Raw genomic sequence first — 26,856 nt, 5'->3', positions numbered from 1 at the left:
ACACCATATTATGGGTGCTCAAAACACCAGTCTTAACTTTTCTCTGACTTTTCTGAAACTGGTAGCAACATAGATGCCCCAGTTAAGTTCTCACATTCGCAATCACACACCCAGCCTCAGGCACCCATGTATGTGTAGTTTGCACATTCTCCCCATGTCTGCACGAGTTTCCCAAGGTGTTCCAGTTTCCTCCCATTGACCAAAAATGTGCAGGTTAGATGGATTGCCCATGCTACATTGCCCATAGTGTCTAGGGATATGTGGGCTAGGTGGGTTAGTCATGGGAAATGGAAGGTTACAAGAATACGGTAGGAGGGTGTGTCTGAGTGGGATGCTCTTCAAGGGGTGGGTGTGGACTTGATGAGCTGAATGGCCTGCATGACCTAAAATGACATTCATGATGCATATGTATTTTTGGTGCTATTCTGTTATGTATCACTTTGGTGAGGGCATTCACATATGCATGTTGACAACGTTCAACAGAGGTATGCAGACTGAACAGATTCTGATGTCAGTCAAAATGCAACTTTGGCATTTGGAGGTCCACATTTCACCTAGCACTTTCTCACTCGTATTGTTCCGCAGGACAAAACCATTCCCAACACCTAGCAGGTCTTTTAAAAACAATTCTCAACTATTCACGGATTAGTTGTTAATTCTTTTCTGTCCAGCTACTGATTTATATTTATTATAATAGAAGAAGAATTTGAGTTTCCAGAGTTCCAGCACTGTACAGGGAGAGGTGCGTAATGAGCTGAAGGACTTAATCTTGACTTCAAGGATGCTGCAAAAACTACTTGCTCCACAAATACGCATTAAATTTATGACAACTTTCTTAGACTGCATCAGAAGATTTGAATGAATAGAGGTGATACATAAATGGATAAATCTTCTGGAAAGGCGAGGAGGTCTCCTAAGAGAACATCATAATCAGTCCAGTGTGTTTTGATTAGATTAAATTCCCTACAATGTGGAAACAGGCTCTTCGGCCCAACAAGTCCACACCAACTCTCCGAAGACTAAACCACCCAGACCCATTTCCCTCTGACTAATGCACCTAAAACTGGGCAATTTAGAATGGCCAATTCAGCTGACCTGCACATCTTTAGAATGTGGGAAGAAACCGGAGCACCCAGAGGAAACCCACGCAGACTCGGAGAGAATGTGCAAACTCCACACAGCCAGTCACCCAAGGCTGAAATCGAACCTGGGTCCCTGGCGCTATGAGGCAGCAGTGTTGAGAGAAAAATTCCACCACCTCACACTTAACAAGCAACAAGTGTGTCAGTCTTATTCACTTCACTGCAGAAGTCCTCATTGAACCAACCAGTTGTAGCAATGTTAGAGCTGGGCAAGATGGAGAGTACAGGTGGGAAAGTGTCTTGTCAGTCAATTCTGGTCCCAACCATTCTTGGAAATATTGGCGAGCAGTGCGCATGCCTAGCATTGCCCCAACCCAGTTCCCAGCATTCCGTGGGTGTATTCCCAGCATTCCGCGGGCGGGCCGGCCGGTGGGGAATCTGCGTCTGGCCCTGATCGGATGAGCTGCACTTAGGATGCGGGTACCGCCATGTTAGAGGGGCGGAGCGCTTCTTTAAAGAGATGTTATCGAGGAAGAAAAGTAAAAACGAAGCGTCCAAACCGCCTGAGGTGCAGGGGAAGTACGTGAAGAAGGAGACGTCTCCACTGTTGAGGAGTAAGTGCGGGGTCTGGGGGGATTGGGCCGGGGCCCGTTTTAAAGTTCCCTGAGCAACCGCCCCCTTGGCGGGGGCTCCTAACTCTTAATGTTTTGATGCATCTTAGTCTTTTAACCAAAGCGTTGGTCCATTAGTGTTGTGGGGATGATTATTAATGAGACTTGCTATTTGCTAGTTGAGGATAGCGATGAGTGAGGAGAGGGATGTTAAGTATGGGTTAGCGGGCGGAGCTTGTGTTGGTATTTAATCTTGTGGTTGAGGCTCAGTGCAACAGTTGTTACGAACCCTTTTTAAAATTTAACTATCAGTTGTCTTAGCTGCAGAATCGAGGCATTTTATTTTCAGCAGAAGGTAGCTTTTAGCCGCTAGTCTCCAGACTGTAAAGTGTATCTCTCCTCAGTCCAGTCGATAAACACAAACATGGAAAGGAGTTTCGGCCGTGGTAAGTTTGAGAGAGGGATATAGGTGGGTGATGTTGCGAAGGATGAAGTAATTGGCCTTTGTGATGGGGAGCGCATAGAGTCAGTAAAAAATTCAAAAGATGTCAAATTTGCAAACAATTTGGTTCACCATGGAACAGTGGTCAGGATGGGTTTAGATTTGCGATGGGATGTTTGACATCTGGCAGTGGAGAGATTGCAAGCTGGTGAGGTTGAAGCATGAGAGCTCTTGTAGGGACACTCCCACTGTGCCACTTGTTAGCCAGGTGAACCTGTGTTCAAGTCCCACCTGTCCCAAATATGTGTTGTAATATTTCTGAATAGGTTGATAATAGAAAATGTGTGTGAAGATATGAGATTGCTGGGGAGTATGAAAATATGGGGCTATGGATAGATTTTAGGCATTTTGGAGGGAGTGAGGTGGGGGTAAGCTGTTGCAAGTGGTCACAACAAAAGCAATCCTGATCATCTGGGTGGGGAAGGAGAGGCAAGATGGTGTGGTCAACAATGCTTGATGCTGTAGAGGATCTAAGGAGGTTGAGGGGTGATGGTGCAACGCAGTCACAGGTGTACTTTGCATTATTTTTAGTGCTGTAGCAGGTGATTCAAAAATATTGTTTAAAGCAGTTGGCCACTGATTTTGGCAAGAGCTTTGAAGAAGACATAGGAGCAGGACTGATCATTTACATGAATACTGTCTAAAGGTAAGCAAATCAGAAGTTTCTGAAGAAACAAAGCAGTGTTTTGAAGAAGGGTCAGCGTGTTAACTCTTTCTCTCCACAGATACTTCCAGGCCCCTGCTGAGTTTCTCCAGCAATTTTTCTTTTTGTTTGATTTCCAGAATCAGTGGTTCTTTGTTTTATTTTACTGTCCAAGGGTAGCTTTTTTAAGGTGAGTTTTTATAACAGCAGTTTAGGAAATGGGATTGAAGCTGTGTACAATATAATAAAGCATGTAGATAAGTAATGGAAAATGGTCAACAACTTAACAGGAATAGGATTTTGGGATCAGAAGATGGATTTTGTGGACAAGTTGAACAAGAGAGGACATGGAAAGAAATTCTAGTGAGTATCTGCAAAGTCAGCCTTGGGATCAGAATGGAAAAGATGTTAGTTTAGACCCTGGTGGGTTTGCTAGTTGGAAAGATGAGGGAGAGGATAGCAGTTAGAGTTGCTGTTCATATCACAGTGATGAACACATTTTGATCTTTTAGGGGGAAGCTATAGGCTTGTCTGATGGTGAATCCAGCCTGGAATAGCAGCAGGAGATTAACAGCATAGGTGAATGATGAAACATAGGAACTAAGAGCAGGAGTGGAAGCTTTCTGCTTGTGAGGCAATTTCAGAGGCAGTTAGAAGTCGACCACATTGCTGTGGGTCAAGCCAGGTAAGGATAGCAGATTTCTTTAAAGGGCATGAATGAAGTTTTTGTAATAATTTGATAATGGTTTCATTGTCCCATTGCATTACCTGGGCCTCAGCATTCATAGAGTCATAGAGATATACAGCACAGAAACAGACTCTTTGGTCTAACTCGTCCATTTCGGCCAGATATCCTAAATAAATCTAATCCCATTTGCCAGCATTTGGCCCATATCCCTCTAAACCCTTCCTATTCAAATACCCATCCCAGTGCCTTTTAAATGTTGTAATTGTACCTGCCTCCATCATTCCTCTGGCAGCTCATTCCATACACTTTTTTTTAATCATTCCCAAAATAGTAATTGTAACATGAAGGTGGATTCAGTTATCTTCCTTGCTTTATTAGTAATTCTCTATCTTCTATTTCAACTTTGCCCACCCTGGGAACTTCCAACCAAACAGCATGGTGGTGACCTCACTATCAATTGTTTCCAGATTTCTAGTTTATTCATCTTCCGAGATAAACTTAAATGCAGTGCAGCAAATATTACATTGGAGATTAAGTGAAATGATTTGTCAATACTTGCAGTCTTAATAGTTCTGTCACATGTTAATTGGCATGAGGATATTTTTGTGTAAAACTGGCAAATGTAGAACATTGAATTTGAAGTTGTATTTACAGCTACAGTTGCTGTTTATTTTTGAATCCATATGTTTTGATATCCCTTTACGAAACTGCATATGATCAATGACTCTGTCCAGTAGCTCTTTGTTCTAAATAACGTGTATTAAACCTTTAGATCTTAAGCATCTAGAAAGATTAGCTTTTATTGTTTGTGTTTTAACATGTTTTGTAGTCTCACAGTAGGTTTCCTTTGGCACTGGAGTAATTTGTTTCATCGAGTAATGGTTGCAAAATGCACTGTTCTCCTTGCTGAAAGTAATTCTTTTGATCTATTCATGCACAGTGTACAAAGTGCAAATATTTTTCTAGTTTCCATCTCAGACATATTTGCATCTGTTGATTGCATCTGTCAAGCAACTTCTTAATTGCAATCACACATCTAGTGAATCATAGTATGTTTGTTTTTTATTTAAAGCATACTTGTGTGCAGAATATGAGATGGTTTAGAAATAGTCATACTAGTCACTTGTCTTGGAGAGTTTGTGACCTTTCTGTTCTTCATAAAGTGCTAACCCAGTGTTTGAAACTCGTTCCTCTTAACCCAAATGGCTTTTTTGTAGTATATTCATGTAGAGAAATATCCAAAGCTGTGTTGCATGGATTATAAGGTGTGCCTCCTGCATCACAGTCAGAAAGTTAGGAGAGATTGTAAGTCTTTGAAGATTAATCTTAATGGTTTTGCAGGAGATCGAAAACCTTTTGAGTAAAGAGACTAGGCTTACAAGGAGAATTTCTAGGGAATGGAGCTGAGGTTGTTGAAGGCATTGTGTCTGAAGGCCAGGCAGATAGCATGAATGATGTACAATTTCCAGGGTCATAAGATACATGTGCATTCTGAAGATCCAACTTGGTTCGTCAGTATACTCTCCAATTATGCACAATGACGACCCCCCAATACACATGCCTCAGTATTAGAGTTTGACATAATGAAAGTAATCACCATTGTAGCTCCTACAGAAGAGCTAGTTTGTACCTTTTGTGCTTATTAGATGCATTTTGCTTTCCCATCTTCAGAATCTTGAAGTACTTGCAAAATTCCAGCACCACTTCCACTCATGACACCCTTCCCCTACAATTTTGCAGAATTTCAAATCATTATTCTGGTGATCCATCTAAAGCCAGGGAAAAAAAGGAGTTTTGGAGATAGAGCTATGCTATATGCTAAGAATTGTAGATAAGAAGTTTGCAGGTTGAACTTTAATATTAACTCTTGTAATAAACTGATTAAGTCTTTAGTTAAGATTGCATACTATACTCTGTATAAATTGTACCAATTTTATCCTTCAGTAGTAGACAACTGCCAGAGGGCTTGTAGCTTGAAGAATTAAGTATGTGTGTTTGTGCAAGTCTTCCTGGAGATCTCCAATTAACAGTTTTGCAGTTGAAGCTAAGTTTTGCTGGATCTATCTGGTAAAAGGTAAAGTGTTTTTCTTGAACCAGACCATAGGGCTGCTCTCTGATTAGAGAGAGACAATTGGAGGTTTAACCTGAGAATTATCATGCCTAGGGCAGGAGGAGAGTCCATGGTAACCTCAGCCAGTGCAGCAATTGAACTCATGCAGTTGACATCACTCTGCATCACGAACAAGCCATCTGGACAACTGAACTATCTGACCCCCATCTATGTCCTGGTAGGAGTGGAACATTGCTACAATGTTGCTGTTAACACAACTAACACTAATTGCGAGTGTGGCAATTTGTCTGGAACTGCAGATGTATTGAGACTCATTTTGGCAGCTTGCTTGGTTGATTCCTTCTCCAGTAGTGCAATTGAATTGTTCACCATAAAGAGCTTCCTCTCTTGCTCAACCCTAAAGGAACCTCGACCGGGATCATTTGGTTCATTTTGCTTCCAGCAGGAGCAGTTTAGCCTGAAAAAACTTTGGTGTTAAAAGCTGCTTTGGCATTATGGAAACAAAATGTGAATAATTCAGGGAAACCAATTAGTAAACAATGTAGTTCTAATGTAAAGAAAATAAAAAATGTAAACCATGGAATCTGTAGAAGCTTGCAACAGTACTGTAGGATTGTGGATGGGGTTTATCTCAATTTTTTGCATGACAAATTGCCCATGAATATATTGTGCAATATCTCTCACGTGCATGCATGGACGCACACAACTTCAGTTAAATCATGGTGTGATTAGTCATTGAGTCCTACAGAGACAGGCCCTTTGGCCCAAACTAGTCCATGCTGACCAAAATGTCCATCAACACTAACCCCATTTCCCTGCACTTGACCCATATTCTAAACCAGTGGTGGGGAACCTGCGGTCTTCTAGGCCATTATGTGTGGCCTTTTGAATAAATCCAAATTTTGCAACATGCATGAAAAATGCTTTCTTGCTTTTCAACCACTTTGTTGCTGAAATCTACATTCTCCTACTTAACCAAAATCAAGATGCCCTTAAGGTCACAAATGACTGATACCCATGTAGAGGATCAGCTAAAACTGCAGACTTCCATGCTGCAACTAAATATTCAAATGCTTTCCTACAAAAAAACAGTCAGATCAAAGTCATTAAAAGGTTAGTTAACTTTAGAACTAACATTTTTTTTCTTTATTTTGTAAATATCTAACTACTAACTAAAAAAATGTGAATTTTGAAGAATATATAATCGAAGGTTCTTGGATGCAGCCTTATTAGATGACAACTAACATAATGCGGCCTTCTGACATGAAAAGGTTCCCCACCTCTGTTCTAAACCTTTCCTATCCATGTATTTGTTCAAATGCCTTTTAAATGCTGTTAATGTGCCAACCTCAACCCACTTTCTCTGGCAGCCCATTCCATACGCCCCTCAGCTTTCCTTTTATTCTTTCTGCTCTAACCTTAAACTGATACCCTCTAGTTCTTGATTCCCAACCGTTGGAAAAAGACAATGCATTCTCGGTATCCATGCCTCTCGTGATCTTATACACTTCTATAAAATTCCCCCTCAGTCTTCTATGCTCTTAAGAAAAATGTCCTAGCTTGTCCAACTTCTCCCTGTAACTCAACCTGTTGAATCCTGGCAAAATCCTTAGAAATTTCTTCTGCCCTCTTTCCAGTACAAAATCATCCTTCCTATAACAAGTTGATCAAAGTGAGCACAATATTCCAAGTGTGGCCTCACCAAAGTTCAACCTTACTGAAATCCCCATAAACCATGCCTACCGTCCTGTCCTCGTCAACTTTCATGGTCACTTCATTAAAGAACTCTAATTTGTCAGGCATGATCTCCATGCACATAACTGTGCTAACTATTCTTAATCAAACTCTGATTTTCCAAATGCATGTATATCTTAGAATCGTTTCAAGTAACTTAGCTACTGTAGATGTAGGCTTACTGGTCAAGTGATTTATATTGATTGCTTCATAACCAAGATGTAAATTTCTATTTGCTATAGAAATGTAGCCCAGATACTTAATAAAAAATGTTTCGTTAAATATTCTTCTTGTATCTTTTTATTACATGTACACTTGCCAAACATTTATAATTAGGTGTAATAACCTCTAACTTGGATATTGATCTTTTGTCATTGAAAGCTAAATAGACTTGTACATACGGACAAGGAACAAGAGTAGACTATTTGGCTGTTTGAACTGGCTTCACCATTCAATAACAACGTGGCTGATTTGATTTTAACCTCCACTCCACGTTCTTGCATACTACTAATTGTTTTTGATCCCTTGGTAATCAAGAAACTATCTACCTCTGCCTTAATATTTCAACATTCTGCTTCCTCTGCCTTTTGAGAAGGGGAATTCCCAAGAGTCTTAACCCTTAGACGTCCGCAACCTCACACCATTTAAATAATATGCTTTTTTATTCTTTCATCTAACTCAGTTCTCTGTTTCTTCTACTTCCTCCTATCCATTTATGCCTTTTAAAAGAAGCATAGAGATCTTCATTAGTTCTTGGCTAAACAATTCTCAGATTTTCTTTGAAGACTTTAAAGTTGTAGATCCCTTAACTCGTTGACTTTGGAAAGATACTCGAGACTCATTTTTAGCAGTTTTCTCCCAAAGCTTCTAAGCAATTCTTTCCAACCTAATTGACCAAGCATTCTGGTTTCTGCAACAATTCTGAATGAGAACCACTGTAGGTTGCTTCTAGTGAAAACTTATCGTAAATTTTTTAACTGTTATTACCTTAAAACCCTAAATGAGGTGCATGTTTCTGTTGGTAAATGTACATTATGCAGAACCTTGCAACTAAGGCTCCAGTCTAAATCATTCTTTCTATGGCTGTATGGAATGGTTGGGATAATATGAAACAGAAATGTAAATAAATAATTCTATGTTCACAACTCTTTAATCATGAACATGTGCGACATATTTTTAAAAGATGTAATTCTCCTTTCTCTGAACTTCTTGGCTAAGTCACAAGCTTTGATAGATCATCCACTGTTCCTGTTTTTCTCAACATGAACTCCGACCTCCTGCACATCCAAACACCTTATGTACTGCATCAGTTGTTCTCAATATGGTATCGTACATTGGGGAGACAGGATGCCAGCTTGAGCTGTTCAGGGAATATCTTGGTCTGCACACACCAAACACCATCTCTGCCCTGTGGCCAACTGCTTCAACTCCACCTCACCTTACCCCAGGATATGCAAATCCTGGGCCTTTTCCACCATTAAATCAAAGCCATCCACCAACTGGAGGAAGAATGTCTCAACCTCAGCCTCGGGACCCTTCAACCACACAGCATCAGGTTTCCAAATCTCTTTCTCTTTGCCCCCCCCCCCCCCAATGTCATCCCCAGGTCCAACCCTCAAATAGCCCTCTTGACCTATCTTACCTGTCCATCTTCATTCCCATCTATCCAATCCACTCTCCTATCAGAATGACCACCTATCGCCATCAACCCCCAACCTCTCCTCCCCAAACCCCCATTTATCTCTCAGCCCCCTTCCACCTCCATGTTCCTGATGAAAAGCGTATGTCCGAAACGTTGACGCTCCTCCTCAGATGCTGTCTGACCTGCTGTGCTTTTCCAGCACATTTTTTGATTATGAACTCTGACGTGAGAAGATAAATCCAAGTTTGCTTTTAACTGATTAACTCCAAAATTGGTTAAATTTAATTTACTTTGAGGTAACTGATAAGCAACCCTAATCAGGTAATTCATTTTTTCTAGAGTTAAAACTTTAATTCAGAAAACTGAAAGTTATTAAGTGTGTGCTTTTTGCTAGATGTAAATATGGGTCACCAGAGAATTGAGTTTTGTCATTGAAGTTGATTAATTTCAAGGTAAACACTACATCCTACATGCATAATTTTGCTGTGTATTTCAATACATGGTTTTCTAGTAATAACTGGATGAAGTTCAATATATTCACAATAGTAACAATCTCTTTTAAACTCTGCAAGCGCCTGGGTTATTTTTTATTTATTCATCCATGTGATGAGGGCATTGCTGGCGAGACCAGCATTTATCCCCCATTCCCCCATCCCAGAGGGCAGTTAAGAGTTGGCCATATTGCTGAGAGTCTGGAGTCAAATGTAGTCCAGACCAGGTAAGGATGGCTGTTTCCCTCCCTAAAAGACATTAGTGAACCAGATGGATTTTTCCAACAATCAGCAGTGGATTCATGGCCGCTAGGTTCCTAATTTTAGTTCTTTGTTTAAACGAATTCAAGTTTTGCCATCTGCCATGGTGGGATTTGAATCCTGAGCCCCAGAACATTCCCAGAGTCTCCAGATTAATAGCCTAGCAATGATACCACTAGGCCATCCCCTCCCCTTATGTTGAATATTGCACAGAAAATATTTTGATTTCATGTACTAAGGATCTATAAACTATTGTGTAATGCTTGTCTGTCTCTTAATTACAGATTTAATGCCTTCATTTATTCGCCATGGGCCAACCATTCCAAGGCGGACTGATGTTTTAGTGGATCCAGGGACTTCTGTTTATCCCTCAATTGATCTTGTTTCCCGAAACCAAAGTTTTGTGCGAGGCCCAGTCCAAAGGCCAGCACGTGATATCATTAGACGTGAAAGTAGCAGGCCTTCAGGACCTTCCTACATCACACGTAATCTGTCCGAAGTTCCTCGAGAATATGGTGTCTCGTCACAATCCTTTCTAGCTGAAATTAATTCCTCTGAAAATGGTGATGCTGTTCAGCCTTCTACCCGTTACTATTATCCTGAACCATATTATGAAGATGGACAAAGACGACGGCACATAGCCGAGCGGTTCTGCAATGACTATAGATATTATGATCACAATCCTGATCCTTTTCCACATTTACCACAGGGGCAAACCAGACTTCCAGTAGGTAAGATTTCTGCTCATGAATATCATTTGGGGGCAGGTATTGGTTTTTCCCAAAATCACATGGGAAATTTAGTTATTGTGTGATTTGTAATTTTGGCCCTTTCTCACTTGCTATTTTTTAAATGTTACATGGTGCAACAATGCACCATCATTATTTGTTCTTAAAGTTTAGATTCTTATGGTATCATTTGAAAGATGGCTGCAAGATATAGTACTACAATGTATTAGCTAAAACTAAATGCTTCAACAAGGGTCTAAGAAATTTCAATGAGGTAAAAACAATAACTGCAGATGCTGGAAACCAAATACTGGATTAGTGGTGCTGGAAGAGCACAGCAGTTCAGGCAGCATCCAACGAGCAGCAAAATCGACGTTTCGGGCAAAAGTCGATTTCGCTGCTCGTTGGGTGCTGCCTGAACTGCTGTGCTCTTCCAGCACCACTAATCCAGTATAAGAAATTTCAAGTTTGAAGTGATCAGCCGTCCTGTCACTTAAGAATTGGTATATTCTTTAGGGGAAACTGCATCAATATCTTTGCTGTATTCATTAAAGTGCTGTATTCATTTTAATTTCACAATGTTGGTCTAGTAATTTGCACTGTAGCTTTGCATCCATGGCGACATTAAAGGGTTCTTCCTTTTGAAGTAAATCAGGGCCATATTCTGAAAATCAGACTTATAATTAAGTTAGCAGTAGGGTTACTGGTTTAGGTTGGTTCAACTTTCAGCATTTCTATGTTTGATCTGTGTCAATTTTAAATGACTAAAGTCAAAATGAGCATCTACTAATTTTAGACTTTTCTGTCTGTGGTTTAACTATTTTTGGTAATTGGCATGTTGCAGCATTGAATGTTAATGATTTTTTTCCCCCCCGCTCAGTCTTTAGTGGTCATATTAAAATGTCTCAGTTGAGTTACACCACAGGATGAGGGTATGGTGTGCTTTACTGTGTCAGAGTCTCAAAAGATAATGTTATCAATATTTTTTGCCAGTTTCAATTAAGCTTCTACTAATGCTCAATATTTACATATTTGATCTCTCCTTTTCTGTAATTCCAATGATGCACACTCAAGTTAGGAATTTATTCAGACATCTGGTTTCCTTGGTATAACGGTGATGCCGTTCATTTGAAGTAAATGATTTACTAGTGTATCCAGACTCGCTGCACGTCAACCAGTTTGCTCTTACATTAAACAACCTTTCAATTATGCTACGAAAGTGTTTTCAAAGCATACTAAATTAATTGCTTCAGGGCTGTCCAGAATTGCACCATGATACTAAATGGTAAATCATTGTATTATTGTTTCACAATTATTTATTTGTTAAAGATCTGCAAGCTGAAGGTGAAGCTATAGCAAAATTGGTCAATAATTCAAGAGTTGCTTTATGTCCACGATCTACTCGGTGACTCTCTCAATTTGTCAGGTCCTTATTTGAAGCTTGTGCTTGTTATTTGTCTCGTGCATCCCTGACAGCTGTTTTTCATGTATATCATTCCAACTGTGAAGTGTTGCCATTGACCTGTGTCTTTAATGTCTGCTACTTTACAATCTGAAAATTGTTAATCACTGAAATGGTCTGTGAAGTAACAGAATTGAGGTCAACTTACCAAGCAGTTCATGAGCAAGGCTGACAAGCAGCCTTGTTCAGGAACATTCTTACTTCTGAGCCAGAGGTTAAAGGTTTAACCCTACTCCTCATAGTTTGAATTCAAACTAAGTTGACATTCAATATTCAGATAATGTTGCATTCTGGTTTTAACTGTGATGTTCCATCCTCTCTTTGCAGTAGTTTAGGTGTATATTAAAGTAATATTTGAACAGTAAAAAGTTCTTCTTGGCTAACATAACATCTCTTGCTCCTTGGATGCTGTCTGACCTGCTGTGCTTTTCCAGCACCACGCACTCAACATAACATCAGGTTAAATATATAGATAGTTCTCCTGTAACACTGTGTAGTTACATTCCAGCAAAACCTCGCTTAATAGAAATCATGGGGCCTATGGGAAAAGTGGGTTTGGGGCAGACCAAAAATTATTACTCATTATCGTTCAAAAATCACTGAAAAGTCAAGCAAAGTATAACACATCCTGAATGAAGGTTGAAATAATATTTATTAATGAAAGAAAAGTAAATTTAGCACCATACATTTAAAAAACAAAAGAAAGCTGCTCTCTATACAGTACCTCCCACAGAAAGCTGCTGTGTCAGCAACTGACATCACATGCACAGAATGGCATGAAGACTGGCGCTGGCATCGCGCATGTGCAGAACAGTACAGACATTGCGCATGCACAGAATGTCACAAAGACTGGCACCGGCTCGCTCGTGCACGGACACCAGCACACATGCAGAGCAGAGATTTCAGCATGCACGTTGATGCATGCGCAGAATGAAGCATGCGAACTGATCCCAGCTGGAATTGCGCTATTGCCAACAGAAGTAAGCATTCTCCAAAATGTTGTTCCCATATTCTTCAGCAATGTTGTAGCTAAATCATGCTGCCAGACTGCGCATTATCCCAGAGCTAGGTGAAAGTGGGTACTGCAGATGCTGGAGATTCGAGTCAAGATTAGAGTGGTGCTGGAAAAGCACAGCATCAGAGGAGCAGGAAATTCGATGGTTTGGGCAAAAGCCCTGAAGAAGGCCTTTTGCCCAAAACATCGATTTTTTTCCTGCTCCTAGAATGCTGCCTGACCTGCTGTGCTTTTCCAGCGCCACTCTAATCTTGACTCATTATCCCAGAACTACCTGTAAGGCACACCATTAAAAGCTCGCCTGCAAATTTATTTTTTGTTAATGGTTGTCTGTGGCTTTAGATATAAGTACTATATAATAATTCTTGCAATTATGTATCTCTTACTAAAAAGCTTAACTGAATAAGAAGTACATTATCTTGTGCTTAATGATACTCAGCTTTTGAAGGAGATTTGAGACTGAATACAGGACTATTGAGTGTTGAGAATTTCTTTCACTTTATTTTGGGAGCAGTAGTTTTTCTCATTTAGTGGCTTATATCTGTTTACATAGCAAGTAATAGGTTGCTAGATTGTCCCCCAAGTCCATTGGGCATCATGAGGTGCTGTGGGCCATCAGCAACAGAATAGTACTCCAACGCAATCTGCAACCGTCTGACCTGCATGTTCCCCATTCTGCCATACTATCAAGCAGAGCATCTAGCTTGGATCAGTGAAGGGTGAAGGGAAGCATGCCAGGAGCAGCACTGGCTATATCTACAAATGATATCTTGACTTGGTAGAGCTACAGAACGGGGAATATACATGCCAAGTAGCACAGACAACAAGTGACACGATAGGGCTAAGCGATTCCACACCATCGAACCAGATTTGTTCTGCAGTCCTGCCACATTCAGTCATGAATAGTGTGGACAATTAAGCAACTTGTTGGAGCAGGCATCTCTACAAATATTCCCATCCTCAATGATGGGGGAGCCCAGCACATCAGTGCAAAAGATGAGGCTGAAGCATCTGCAACAATCTTCAACCAAAAGCGATGAGCAGATAATCCATCTTGACCATCTCCCAGGATCCCAGCATCATAGATACCAGTCTTGAATCTGGAGGCACTGAATAGTGAAAAGGCTATGGACCCTGTGCAAAATTCTAACAATAGTACTGAATACATGTTCCAGAACTTGCCATATCCCTAGCCAAGCTTTTCCAGTAGACTTACTACACCGACATCTACCTGCCAGTGTACAAAGTTGCCCAGATATGTCCTGTACAGATTAAGATAAATTGAACCTGGTCAATTTACAGCCCATCACTCTGGCCTTGTTCATTAATAAAGTGATGGAAGGTGCCATTAACAATGCTATCAAGCATTGATAACCTGCTCAGTGCTCAGTTTGGGTTCCACTCAGGCCATTTAGTTCATGAACTTATTACTGCCCTATTCTAAGCATGGACAATAGGGATGAATTCCAGCAGTAAAGTGAGAGTCCTAAACATCAAGGCCGCATTTGTCAGTCTGGCATTTAGGATTCCCAGCAAAACCAGTGTCTGTAGGGATCAGGGTTAAGGGTGTGGAAATGAAGCAATTTATGTTCAAATGTAGCATGACCTGCACAGTTTCCATGTTTGGACTGACAAGTGGCAAGTAACATTTGTGCCATACAAGGCCAAGACCATCTCCAAAGTTATATCTTACTGTTGCCCCTTGATATTCAGTAGCACCACCATCACTGAATTCCTCTCCACTACCAAAACCTGGGTGTTACTATTGACCATAAACTGCATTGGACCAGCTATATAAATTTTGTAGCTGCAAGATTACATCAGAGGCCAGGAGTCCTGTGTGAGTAGCTCACCTCCTGTCTTCCTAAAGTCTGTATACCTACTTCTACAATATCCACTTGCATGGATGAGTACAGCTGCAACAACACTTGAATCTTGATACCATCCAGGATAAATAGCCTATTTGATAAGCACCAGATCCAAAAGCATTCACTTCCTCCATCACCAATGCTTAGTAGCCAGTTTGTACCATGTACAAAATTCACTGTGAAAATTCACCAAGGCTCCTTAGTAGCGCCTTCCACATTTTGAAGGACGAGCTGCTACAATTTCGAAGAACGAGAGCTGAAGAAGGATCGGATAGCACTGCAGGTTGTCTTCCAAACAACCAAGCATCTGCCTTGGATATATATTGCCATTGCTTCAGTCTCTCTTGATCAAAATCCTGGAATTCCCATCCTAAAGGCATTGTGAGTGTGCCCTATATCTAATGGACTGCAGCAGTTCAAGAGGGCATCCTGCCATCAACTTCTCAAAGTCAACTAGTTGGACGATAAATGCTTGACCAATCAGTGATATTCATGAGTGAATAAAAATGAATTTACAGGTTGATTATCATGTTGCATCTTCCATGCTCATCAAAGTCTAGGAATCGAGGTCAAGGTTTAATGACTGACTCTGCATTGGCAATAGAACATTTGCAGTCTGATCATTCCTCTCTCCAATTTTTATTGGCTTCTACTTTTGAAGTTGATTGTTTAATAGTAGATCAGACATGATTTCTGTTGATGTTGTGCTGGGTTTTATCAGTACTCCAGCTCAGTGAAATTAAAAGTCTATGTCTATGAACTTGGGAATGTCACCAGAGCTGAAAAGTTTTTAAGAACTGCATTGGGGAGAGGCCAAGAAGTATAAGACTTAGCACGCTAATTGAGAAAAGGGTATTCACATGTCATTTAAAGTTCAAATGCAGTGTTAGTATATAGACAATTCTCAAAGTATGAATGTAATGCTTCCTAATATAAGATTATCTTGAAATGTTAGTAACATAATGATAAATTTTAAATATTTCAAAAGCTGAAATCTATTTATTTATAAAACTATCATAGCAAAATTCAGAAGATTCTGCTGTTTTACAAATTGCAAGTGAAGCATCTTTTGAGTCAGATTCACAACATATGATTAACCAGGGTATTCCACCAACACAAGCCTTCATTTGAGCAGGCGATGCTATCCATTATTTCCAAGAAGAGGAAACATTGCGTGGGATTGTATGTAGTTCAGTTTGTAACTCGCTGTAACAAATGAGTTACATCTGAAGTTTCAGTCGAAGTTTCACCGCAATTTCGAGAAGAGTCCAAACATTTTTCGCATTTAGTAAGTTTTTTTCAAAAGAGACTTGAAAATTGAGATTCCTGGCTTTATACCTATGGATGAGCAGGATTTTACACTCCAGCATGAAGCATCCTGACCCCCACACATTGCACTTCTGTATTTCTAATTGTTTCTGCTTGTCTGCTTAATTCGTTACTTAATTAACTGCCATAAAGCTATGTAAATGTCTTCGATGTGGTATGTTTGCATTTCATATTCAAACACAAAAGCAAAAAAAAAACTGCAGATGTTGGAAATCTGAATAAAAGTAGAAAATGCTGGAGGAACTCAGGTCTGGCTGTTTCTGTGGAGAAGGAAAGATATAGAATTTGAAATCCAATATAACTCCTGTTTCAAAGATTTCCAATTCAGAAGTAAAGTTGTGTTGAATTCTGAATGAAACTTTGTTTTTCTCTCTACAGAGCCAGCCAGACCTGAGTTTCTCCAGCACTAGCTCAGTGGCATTGTCTTGCAGTTCCGTGGTAAATACACTTCAGAATGCAGTTATACTCTGGATTTAAAGTGTTTTGGGCCATCCTGAGGTCATTAAAGGCATCATACAAATTCAAGTATTTCTTTGTTTTGGCAATTATTAATCTCTGGTCTGCAAAAAGCAAAGACAACAGTTAAGAAAAATTGAGAATTCTATTTGATTTGTGATACGGCTGTCTGATCTGCAATAAAACAGGTTGTATTTTGGTTGTGTGGTGCTGGAAAAGCACAGCAAGTCAGGCAGCATCCGAAGAGCAGGATAATTGACATTTCGGGCATAAGCCTTTCATCAGGAATGCCAAAGGGCTGAGAGATAAATGGGAGGGGGGAGCAGGTCCTGCTCCACAACCACCTGATGAAGAAGCAGTGCTTCGAAAGCCAGTGTTTCCAAATAAAGGAAGAAAATTGAATAAAATCTAACCACAAAAATCTCTTACTAACGCTGTGCTGAAGACAATCTGCATGTTCCCTAAAAGGATGAATGTAAGAGGAAGCACTCTCTCCATGCCATGTTCCAATCTAATTTTGGCTAAAGCTGCCACTTACACCCACCCTTGAAGGTGTGGCACTATCCCACAATTGCAAAACACTCTACCATTTAAAAGTGGGCGTATTGCTGGAGAAAGTAAATAAGTTTCCTACAGCAGCATTTTTAAGATCAGGATCTTCTAACGATATTTGAGGAAAATAGCAAAGCTATAATTTGGTCTTTTCCCTTCACGGATGCTGATAAATTTGTGTTTGTAATTTGCTGCAGTTGGTTTACCTAGAATTTGTTCTTGTAATGCTGCACATCGTGATAGCTAGCAGATTTTGAATGCACTTGTGCGGTAGGAAAATCAAGCTGAGGAAAGTAAAACTGCAAAAACACTCACATTTTTATGGTCAGCAACAAATTAATTTGCTAGTTAAAAGTTCAGAATTACCTGATTATATGCTGTATCTCTGTTATATGGGGAGGCAAGACTCAACTGCATCGCAATTTCTAGGATGGTGTCAACTTTGGTTATCTCCATTGTTGAGATTAATGCCAGCGGGAATTTCTTTTAGACATTTGTCTTGATGCCATGCAGCTCCTGGTGATAGTCATTGGACATTCTTTGCTACTGTATTTAATATAGTGCCTAGTTGTAGACACTAGCCAAGAACAAGATCTCCTCATAAATGGATCCAGTGAAACCATTCTGGTTATCTTGAGAGGTTCACAAGATCTTGTTGAAATAGTGACATTATGCTAGTCTGGACATGAAGACCATGCTATTGAAACTGAAGAATGTTTAGCAATTGAGATATGCAGCAGCTTTTTTCCTTTCGACAGTTCTTTGAAAGAGGCAAGAATTTCAGAAACGATGTTCCAACTATTCGATTTTTGAGTGGAGAAGAAACTGACGCTATTCAATAGTTTACCAGCAATGTTTAAATTTTGCCAATATTGATATCCTGGGTTTTCACTCCTAATTGGATGTGCTCATATCTGATTGGTCCAGATACATACCTGACTTTTTCTTAATTTCTAAAATATTGGCATTGTATCCACAATTTCTGCTGAATATTTGTGAGCTTTTTTGTCTTTGTGATCTGGATAAGGTAATCAGTCCTATAACTTCATCTGAAGGCCGTACTTTTAATTGCATGACTTAGCTATTGGTGTTTACCATTTACTTGTGACCTGATATGAAGGAAAGTTGTTTAGATATATGAATAGATTCAGTCCACTTTTGACTATTATGTTTTCATGCTCTTTCGCAGGAAATTCATTTTGTACTTGCATATGTAGTTTTGGCTACAATGTTTGAATGTCAGTTCTGAAATTAACTATTCTGATATCATCAAATATTGTACTCAATAAGACGATGAAAGCTAACTAAATTGTACATCTCAAATATCTACCATAGTTTACAATGGTTCCATATTAGTGGGTTTTATGACGTTGGAAATTTGATCACATGTCACATTTTTATATAAATATCAGTTAAATTATTGAAGGTTGAAGGGCCTCTTTGCTGTTTAAGGAGGGCATTTGACCCATTGAACTTATCATAGTTTTCTGTATAACGATCTAGTCAGACTCCTTTCTAACTCCATCCATGTAAATGCAAGTTTGTCTATCCAGATTCCTGTTTATTGGAATGAAATTTTTCCCTTGCAGGTGTTAATCCACAATTTTATGTTGGAGAAACCTCAGACTTGATACTTTTATTTTAAGAAATAATGACATAATGGTTTGTTTGCTTTTAAAGAAGAATATTTAATTTATTTTCTGTGCATGTTTAGGCATAGGAAGAGTTCCTTCAACATCCATGGGAAACCTAACAAATCATGGTACTGATGAATTGCCTCTTCCTCTTGGTTGGTCAGCGGACTGGACTATTCGAGGAAGAAAATACTATATAGACCATAATACTAACACAACTCATTGGAGCCATCCACTTGAAAGAGAAGGTTTGCCACCTGGGTGGGAGCGAGTGGAATCACCTGAATTTGGTGTTTATTATGTTGATCACATCAACAAGCGAGCTCAGTATAGGCACCCTTGTGCTCCCAGGTGCAGTAAAGAATTTGTTTTATAATTTTTCCCAAAATTTGCTTTGAAAGCAAATATGTTTAAGCAAGTGTTGTATGTAAGTGTACAAAAAATTGCTTCATATCTTTTACCTGTTTTCACTTAATTTGGAATTATTTAGTAATTGCCACAAAATAATATCAAAGTTACTGTTTAAATTAATTTAAATAATTTGAAGTAAGCTTTGATTAGGTTGTAAATCATGTTGATAACTGTTCTGCAGTGAAGTACAGATAGGATATGGATTGACCCCTCTATTATCATCATCTCCATTTATAAGATGTAAAAGCAAAATATGGTTTTAATGTTTGTGTTTCATTATAGTATTTGGCTTAGTGTTTTTTTTAATGTGAGTACCCTTAACTTTGTGTGTGCCAGCATTTTATATCCATTATCCAATTGGCATAGTTTCAAGGTTTTAAATTTTAGGGAACCCATCTTGCATTTGTATCAGACACCAATATGAGACTGTTCACAGCATTGCTGGAGGAATTATCACTTGGATGTCAAATGCACCCCTTGCATAGTAACTGTTATCATGTTTTAATTTTGTCCGTGTAAATTTGTTGACATTGCAACAGGAAGTTAATGTGTGCATTATTATTAAATCACAGTTATTATAGCATAGAACATAGTATTATAGCATGTGGAATACAGAAACCCTTTTGTGTCTGCACCAGCTCTCCAAATGAGCTTTTCGCCTAGTGCCATTATCCTTTCTTCTCCTAGTAACCCTGCATGTCTGCTGTCTTTTTGAATCCCTTGATTGAACCTGTGTCTACCATGCTCTCAGGGCAGCATATTTCAGACCCTGATTACCACTGCATGAACAAGTTTTCGTGTATTGCTTTGCTTTTTGCTATTACTTGTCTGTGTCCTCTTATTCTCAATCCCTTTGAATGGGATCAGTTTCTCCTTGTCTGCTTTGTCTAGGCATCTCATGATTTGAATACACCTAAGTGATGGGGCGGCACAGCAGCTCAGTGGTGAGCACTGCTGCCTCACAGCGCCAGGGACCTGGGTTCAATTCCTGCCTTGAGCAACTGTCTGTGTGGAGTCTAAAGATGTGCAGGTTGCGTAAATTGGCTGTGCTAAATTGCCCGTATTGCTAGGTGCAGGGGTAAATGTAGTGGAATGGGTCTGGGTGGGTTGCTCTTCGGAGGGTTGGTGTGGATTTGTTGGGCCGAAGGGCCTGTTTCCATACTGTCGGGAATCCAATCTAACCTAATCTCCTCTCTGCCTTCTCTTTTCAAAAGGAAACAGTTCTGATTGCTCCAGACTATCTTCATAACTGAAGATCCTCATCTTAGGAGTCATTTTTGTAAATCTTTTCAATCCCTCCCCAGTATTTTCACGTCCTTTCTGAAGTGTAAGACCTAGAATTGGGTGCAATGCTGCAGCTGAGGTTGAACAAGGTTGAGGTTGAACAAGGTTGAGGTTGAGCCTACTACAAGTTACAAGATCAATGTAACTTCCTTGCTCTTGTACTCTATCCTGTTGTTAAAGCCCAGGATACTGCATGCTTTATTAACTACTTCAACACATCGTACCACTTCTTATTGATTTGTCTACGTGTATAGCCAGGTCCCTTTAGGGTTGTAGCTTTTATATATTCTCTTAATTAATTGGGATGTGTGGCATTCTCTCTCACTAGGCCATTGTTAGGGCTCAATTACATTGCTGTAGGAGGAGTCTGCATTTCTAGTCCAGTGATATTAATATTATGCCACTGGTTCCTCCTTATTGTCTTCGTATATTGTGTACCAAAATGAATCATCTCATTTCTCTGGGAATTACCAGGTGTATTTTGTATTCTGTAAAAGAAAATACATCTTCTGAAGATTGTCAATATATTTGAAAATCTGTTTTGTTCCTACACTCTTACAGTGACACCCGAACTCCTACTTTGTATTCTTCTTACTACCTTAACTATTGCACACTTAAGGGAATGCTTAGGCTGTCATTTTCCAAGTAGCGCATCTTTTGTGTTAACCTTTCCCCTAAAATCACTCGACAAACCTAGCACTCATTTGATTTTATTTTGTCCTACCTTTTGTTATTCAACAGGTTTTAGCCCCTCATCTAGCTTTCAAAAGCTTTTTTTTGAGGTAGACTGTAGTTGGTATTGCATGACTTGGTGCTAAGAAACAATTGATGTGAGAATGAATACTTCAGCTTTCTCTCCATCCCCACAATAGGGCGAACAAGTGGCAAGTAACATGCATGCCACACAAATGCCAGGCAATGACTATGTCCAATCAGAGTCAATCTAATCATTGCCCTTTGACATTTAGTGGTGTTACCATCATTGATCACACCTTAATCCACATTCTTGGGGTTACCATTGACTGAAAACTCAACTGGACTTGCCACAAAAACATGGCTACAAGAACAGGTCAGAGGCTAGGAATACTCAGGAGAGCAACACACCACCTGACTCCCAAAACCTGTCCATCATCTACAAGGTGCAAGATAGGAGTGTGATGAAAAACTCCCACTTACTTAAATGGGTGCAGCTCCAACATCTCTCATGAAGGTTGGCCCCTTCCAGGACAAAGCAGCCCACTTGATAGGCACCACATCCACGAACATCCGCTCCTTTCTCCACCATTACTCAGTCACAGCAGTGTGTACTATTTGCAAGATGCACTTCAGAAATTCATCTTAATCCTTCGCACTTTCCAAGCTTACATTCACTTCCGTTTAGAAGAACAAGGGCAGCAGATGCATTGGAGCACCACTACCACCTGCAAGTTCCCCTCCAAGCCACTCGCCACCCTGACTTGGAAATGAGCTTTGAGAAGATTTGTAGCTCAGGTTGAGGTTCTGGATGTAGGTTTGTTCACTGAGCTGAAAGGTTCATTTTTCAGACATTTCGTCACCATACTCAGTAACATCTTCAGTGAGTCTCTGAATGAAACACTGGTAGTGTAGCCTGCTTTCTATTTCTGAAAACAAACCTTCCAGCTCAGCAAGCAAACCTTCATCCATGACTTGGAAATATATTGCCAGTCCTTTACTATCTCTTAATCAAAATCTTGTGGACTGCAAAGGTTCAAAAAGGCAGCTCACTGCTACTTTCTCAAGGGCAACTAGGTCCAGGCAATAAATGCTGGTCAGCCAGTGATGCCCATGTCCCACTAGTAAATAAAACAAGATAATAGGCACTTAACCAAAGCAGCATTGTTGGTTTGTCACTTTGGGATTAGCCATGTTTCTGCAAAGATAATCTAACAGCTAGTGTGTAACTTTTAATAAAGCCAAATATTGTATTTCAGAATCCAAGTAAGTTAGTTTTTATGCGTGCCAAACAGCACCAAGTTTTTTAAATTCGCATGGTTGAACTTCTTTTTCATATAAGAACCTAACCTTTTCTGTAACTAAAAATATCCTTTACCTTAGCTGAAAATATGGATAAAACAAGAATTATTGTATATCTATTTGTAATTTGATATTTAATCTTCTTTGCAGTGTTCTACGTTATGACCAGCCTCCACCTCTTGTTCCTCCAATTACGTACCAACCACGACAAACTGAGCGAAATCAATTGGTTCCTGCAAACCCATACCACACTGCAGAAATTCCAGATTGGCTGAAGGTCTATGCCAGAGCTCCAGTAAAGTAAGCACTCGTCAAAGTCCATGAAGTAGAAATAACATTTTAAATGTAATTCCTGTGGCAATGTGTCTCCCCCTGCTCTTCCCCACTCTCTTTCTATCTCTCTCTCTCTCTCCCTCTCCCTCTCCCTCTCCCTCTCCCTCTCTCTATTTTGAAGCATTTGAATAAAATTAAATGCATGTATTTTAAGCAATCTGGCACTCACTTTTTCACAATAGCATGAATTGAAGACCAGATGATTCATCCTTGAATTACTATATTGCCTTGTGTTCTCCTTGATTTTGTACATACTGCAGCTCAAGGAAGATCTGTTTCAACTCCTCGATAACAGCTAGCAGTGTCACTGCTTGTTTAGCTTTCCAAAAGCATCAATTGCGGGAGGAAACTTTAATTCTCAGCCCTAATTTAATGCTAATTTTTCGGATGTGTTTCTTTACTCACTATTAAATTAGGTGTACTGTGTTATCTGTATGCTATGAAATGACTGTCTTGTGGCAGATCATATGGAACCGAATTGCTTCTGTTCAATGTGTTTAAAGCTATGTGTCTTGTTTTAATTGCCCACCATAATGGATATCACCTGATTTTTAAAAAATGGCGATTTGTGCAGATAAAATTTGTGATAGACAATTTGAACCGGGAACATGTAGTTTGAATTTGTTAAATTTGCTATTGTATCCTTAAAGTATATTCTGGTATGTGTATTGTCTTTAATGTAATTCGCTAATAATCTGTTCTGTGTTCTATTCTTCATTATTACATTTGACTTATGACATAGTGTTACATAAAGGCCATACGCTACCAGATACGCTATTGAAAGTCACATGTTCCCCTTGTTTTTCACTTTTTCCCAGCTATGCTCTTCTATTCTGCAGTCTTTACAAAAATTCTCTCACTGTTCATCTACTGTGCATGATGGAGTTTCTTGTTCTGTGGTATTGGGATCATGCAGAAATTATATATGTTCTTTATCTCTACTCAACAGTCCTCCTGGAAAAATGTTTAATATCTAGCTTAATTATTGTGTATATTGAAATGAATTTTTTTACTTGATAAAAGACATCTATTTGCACATTCTAGGGAAAGCTTACGCAAGGAGAGTACAAAATTCAATTTTTTGTGTTTGTGTAATATCACAAAAGAACTGGTCAGCCAGATTTATGACTGTTGGAGGAATATACAGAAAGACTCGCCTGCTCTCCTTGATGTACAGCTGCTAGCTTAGAGCAAAGGAGAATTGGTGATGTGCTGTTCAACCATTTATAAAGGATAGAAAGGAGGCAGTGAAGACTCAATGTGTATGCACTTCGTTATATATGCGTTGCTATAGTTGGAAGTTAGAAGCACAGAAATGACTGAGCTATTTCCAGAAAATCCCTGAGATTTGAGATGATGCACCACACAGGAGATCCTGCACCAAGCTACATATGAGGAAAGTTGCAGCAAGAATGGCATAGACCATCCAATAGAGGAGCAGAATTGGGCTTTCTGCCATGACAGATATGCTTTAAAAATTTTCATGAAGTGACAATTTTCAAGGCTCAATTTAAAATTCCAATGCAAAGCTCGCAATTGGGGCCTATAACAATTGTAAAATTCAGCACGATTCAACAGATTGAAAAGGAAGACTCATGATATCTGGCTAAAGATCAGATTGTGTTTCTCCTCAATGCTGCAGTGAAATAGATTGCTGGATGCTGCCACATGCACCATAGGAAGCAGTTGGCCCTTTCAAGGAATGAGAGAAACAATCAATTGTGGGTAAGGGAAGGGAATTTCAACTAAGTTCTCAGCATTTTTATATAGCAAACCTCCTCCTGATGCAAAGTACTTTTGGGGTGCCACCACTACTTTATAATGTCTTTACGGCAGAGGGGAATTTCTATTCTGCATGTTAGTGATGAGTTTGACTCAAACTCTAGGTGTGATTGGAATGGAAGAGAGTTTTCACTAGCTGGTAATTGTCTTTTGACTTTTCTGTACCTTTTTGATAACTCAGATAAAATCTGTTGTGTATGTATTCAATTTCTTCAGGTGTATATAATTTATATTGAAAATATGGTCAGCATTTTATTTTGAATCTTTGACATTTAAAAAAATTGTAGGTTGCATATAACTAGTGGATTATTACACTATCTTTCTTTTACCAGTATGGAAACACCTCCACCCATCTATATTTGAATAATATTTAACTGCAAATGTGTAAGTTAACTTGAAGGATTTGCTCTTTTCAACATGAAGTTGATGTTCTTGTTTGCTTTTGTCACCATTGCAGATATGATCACATTCTGAAGTGGGAGCTCTTCCAATTAGCAGACTTGGACACTTACCAAGGATTACTGAAACTGCTGTTCATGAAGGAATTGGAAAGGATTGTGAAGTCATATGAGGCTTATAGACAAGCACTTTTGACAGAACTAGAAAATCGCAAGCAAAGACAACAATGGTATGCACAGCATCACAGCAAGAATTTTCCTGCAAACTTCTGACAGCTTAAGTATTTGAGCACTAGAAATTGTTTTACTTCATAAAACAATTGTTCCCAAAGCAAAGTGTTTGCTGTATTTCTACTGAAGAAAAAGTTCAGTCTGGAGGAACTTGCCTCTAAATGTCAACATTATGACCAATGAGACAGAACATGCTGTAGTTTATTACTGTACATGTTGGCTGATCTTTTATCAAGTTCTCCTAGGCAGTATGTGCCTTAATGTAAAAGTACAAATATTGATCCAGAAGCAACAATTTTGCAACAGACAATCAAAGTCTGTTTGTAAAGCTTTAAACGTGGATTGTTAGTTTTGCTTCACAAAATAAGCTAAAGCACCCAACATTAACTTGGTAGGGAAAACACTAAGGTGTCTGTTTACATACAAAGCCAAACTTCCAACGGTTTTCTTGTGAACATTGAAAGTAATGTTTGGTATTGCAATGGCATTTTTATGCCAACTTATTCATAGTAATGACAAATGCAAAATTGCAAGCATAATCAATGTGGCATTCCAATTGTGCTCCATTTGTTCTTTTATAATTACTTTGGCTCCACATATTTCATTCATTGAAGACGCCTTCAATTGAGTGCAATAAGACTTCTTGGGCTTGTTTAGCAAGCAGTTTATTTGAACTGACTAGTCACCAAGTTATTTCAGAATTATCTGTCAATAAATCAGGGATACAATATTTTGACTCCTATCTATAAACTGAAGCATTTTATACAAACTATAATGTTTTGTACAAATAAGCTGATTAGCAGGACTGTATTTTCATAGATGCCATGCTTTAATTAGATTGAAATTTTACATTGTGGTTCCAGCAATTCAGTAGTAGACAGATTGCTATTTATTTTTTATTTAGTGCAATAATATGTATAAACATAAATTTCAATAAACATTTTGTATGTTTTTCGTTTTCCTTATTCATTCTCAGGAATCACCGAGCAATTGCTATCTATTTTGTGATGAGTGATCACCTTACCAACAATAGTGACTTAAATGCATACCTACAGGAAATATGGTTCTTAATGTTTGTTTTTTTTTTCTTTTGAGTTTATATACAATTCTCATAGCCCTTTTATCAGACCAGACAGTGACTGCTTGGTAATATCACTGGACTAGCAATTGAGGCCAGGCTGATGCTCAGGACAGTGGATTTGAATCCCTCTGTAGTACCTAGAGGAATTTGAATCCAGTTAATAAATCTGAATTATTGGTGGTGACCATCTATTGATTATTGCTATTTTTTTTTAAAAATCTGCTTTATTGATGTCCTTCAGGAGGGAAATTTGTCATTTGTGCCCATTATACATGCAACTCAATACATTGAATATCTTCTGAAATGGCCAAGCAAGCAACTCGATTTTACCAAAATTGCTAGGGAGAAGTCTTAAGAGTAAAACCAAACAATGACGAACCACACAGCTCTATCTATCCACAAGGTCCTCCTTATTAAATAACAGGGGCTCCTGCCAAAATTGGAAGAGCTATCCCACTGACCAGTTCAGCAATAGTTTCATGTTCATACTCTGAACTAAACCTTAATGGACAGTAGCCCACGCACCAACATCACTGTTCCTGTGTAACTCCTGTCACATTTGTGTTCTCAAT

The 26,856-nt window shown here is 39.1% G+C and overlaps 1 protein-coding gene across 2 annotated transcripts; it reads left to right on the top strand.

The window, feature by feature from the left end:
* Positions 1-1,490: 1,490 nt before the first annotated feature.
* Positions 1,491-26,154, top strand: sav1 (salvador family WW domain containing protein 1). Of its 2 annotated transcripts, none has more exons than XM_072568683.1 (5): positions 1,491-1,696; positions 10,010-10,456; positions 18,850-19,120; positions 22,610-22,759; positions 25,032-26,154. In XM_072568683.1, the coding sequence occupies exons 1-5, from the start codon at positions 1,603-1,605 to the stop codon at positions 25,243-25,245; spliced, it is 1,176 nt and encodes a 391-aa protein (XP_072424784.1). In that variant the 5' UTR covers positions 1,491-1,602; the 3' UTR covers positions 25,246-26,154. The 2 variants fall into 2 exon arrangements, with proteins under 2 accessions (XP_072424784.1, XP_072424785.1); XM_072568684.1 differs by lacking the exon at positions 1,491-1,696 and adding an exon at positions 5,709-5,814.
* Positions 26,155-26,856: the final 702 nt, after the last annotated feature.

This window comes from Chiloscyllium punctatum, chromosome 4, assembly GCF_047496795.1.
Source record: "Chiloscyllium punctatum isolate Juve2018m chromosome 4, sChiPun1.3, whole genome shotgun sequence".
NCBI classification, from domain to species: Eukaryota; Metazoa; Chordata; class Chondrichthyes; order Orectolobiformes; family Hemiscylliidae; genus Chiloscyllium; species Chiloscyllium punctatum.
This window is presented reverse-complemented; position numbering and strand designations above follow the sequence as displayed.

Bases quoted from the DNA above. Each gene is read 5' to 3' on its own strand.
- sav1 (XM_072568683.1), top strand. From the start codon at position 1,603: ATGTTATCGAGGAAGAAAAGTAAAAACGAAGCGTCCAAACCGCCTGAG. The intron at 1,697-10,009 runs GTAAGTGCGGGG...TCTTAATTACAG, and splicing joins GACGTCTCCACTGTTGAGGA to ATTTAATGCCTTCATTTATT. The intron at 22,760-25,031 runs GTAAGCACTCGT...TCACCATTGCAG, and splicing joins TATGCCAGAGCTCCAGTAAA to ATATGATCACATTCTGAAGT.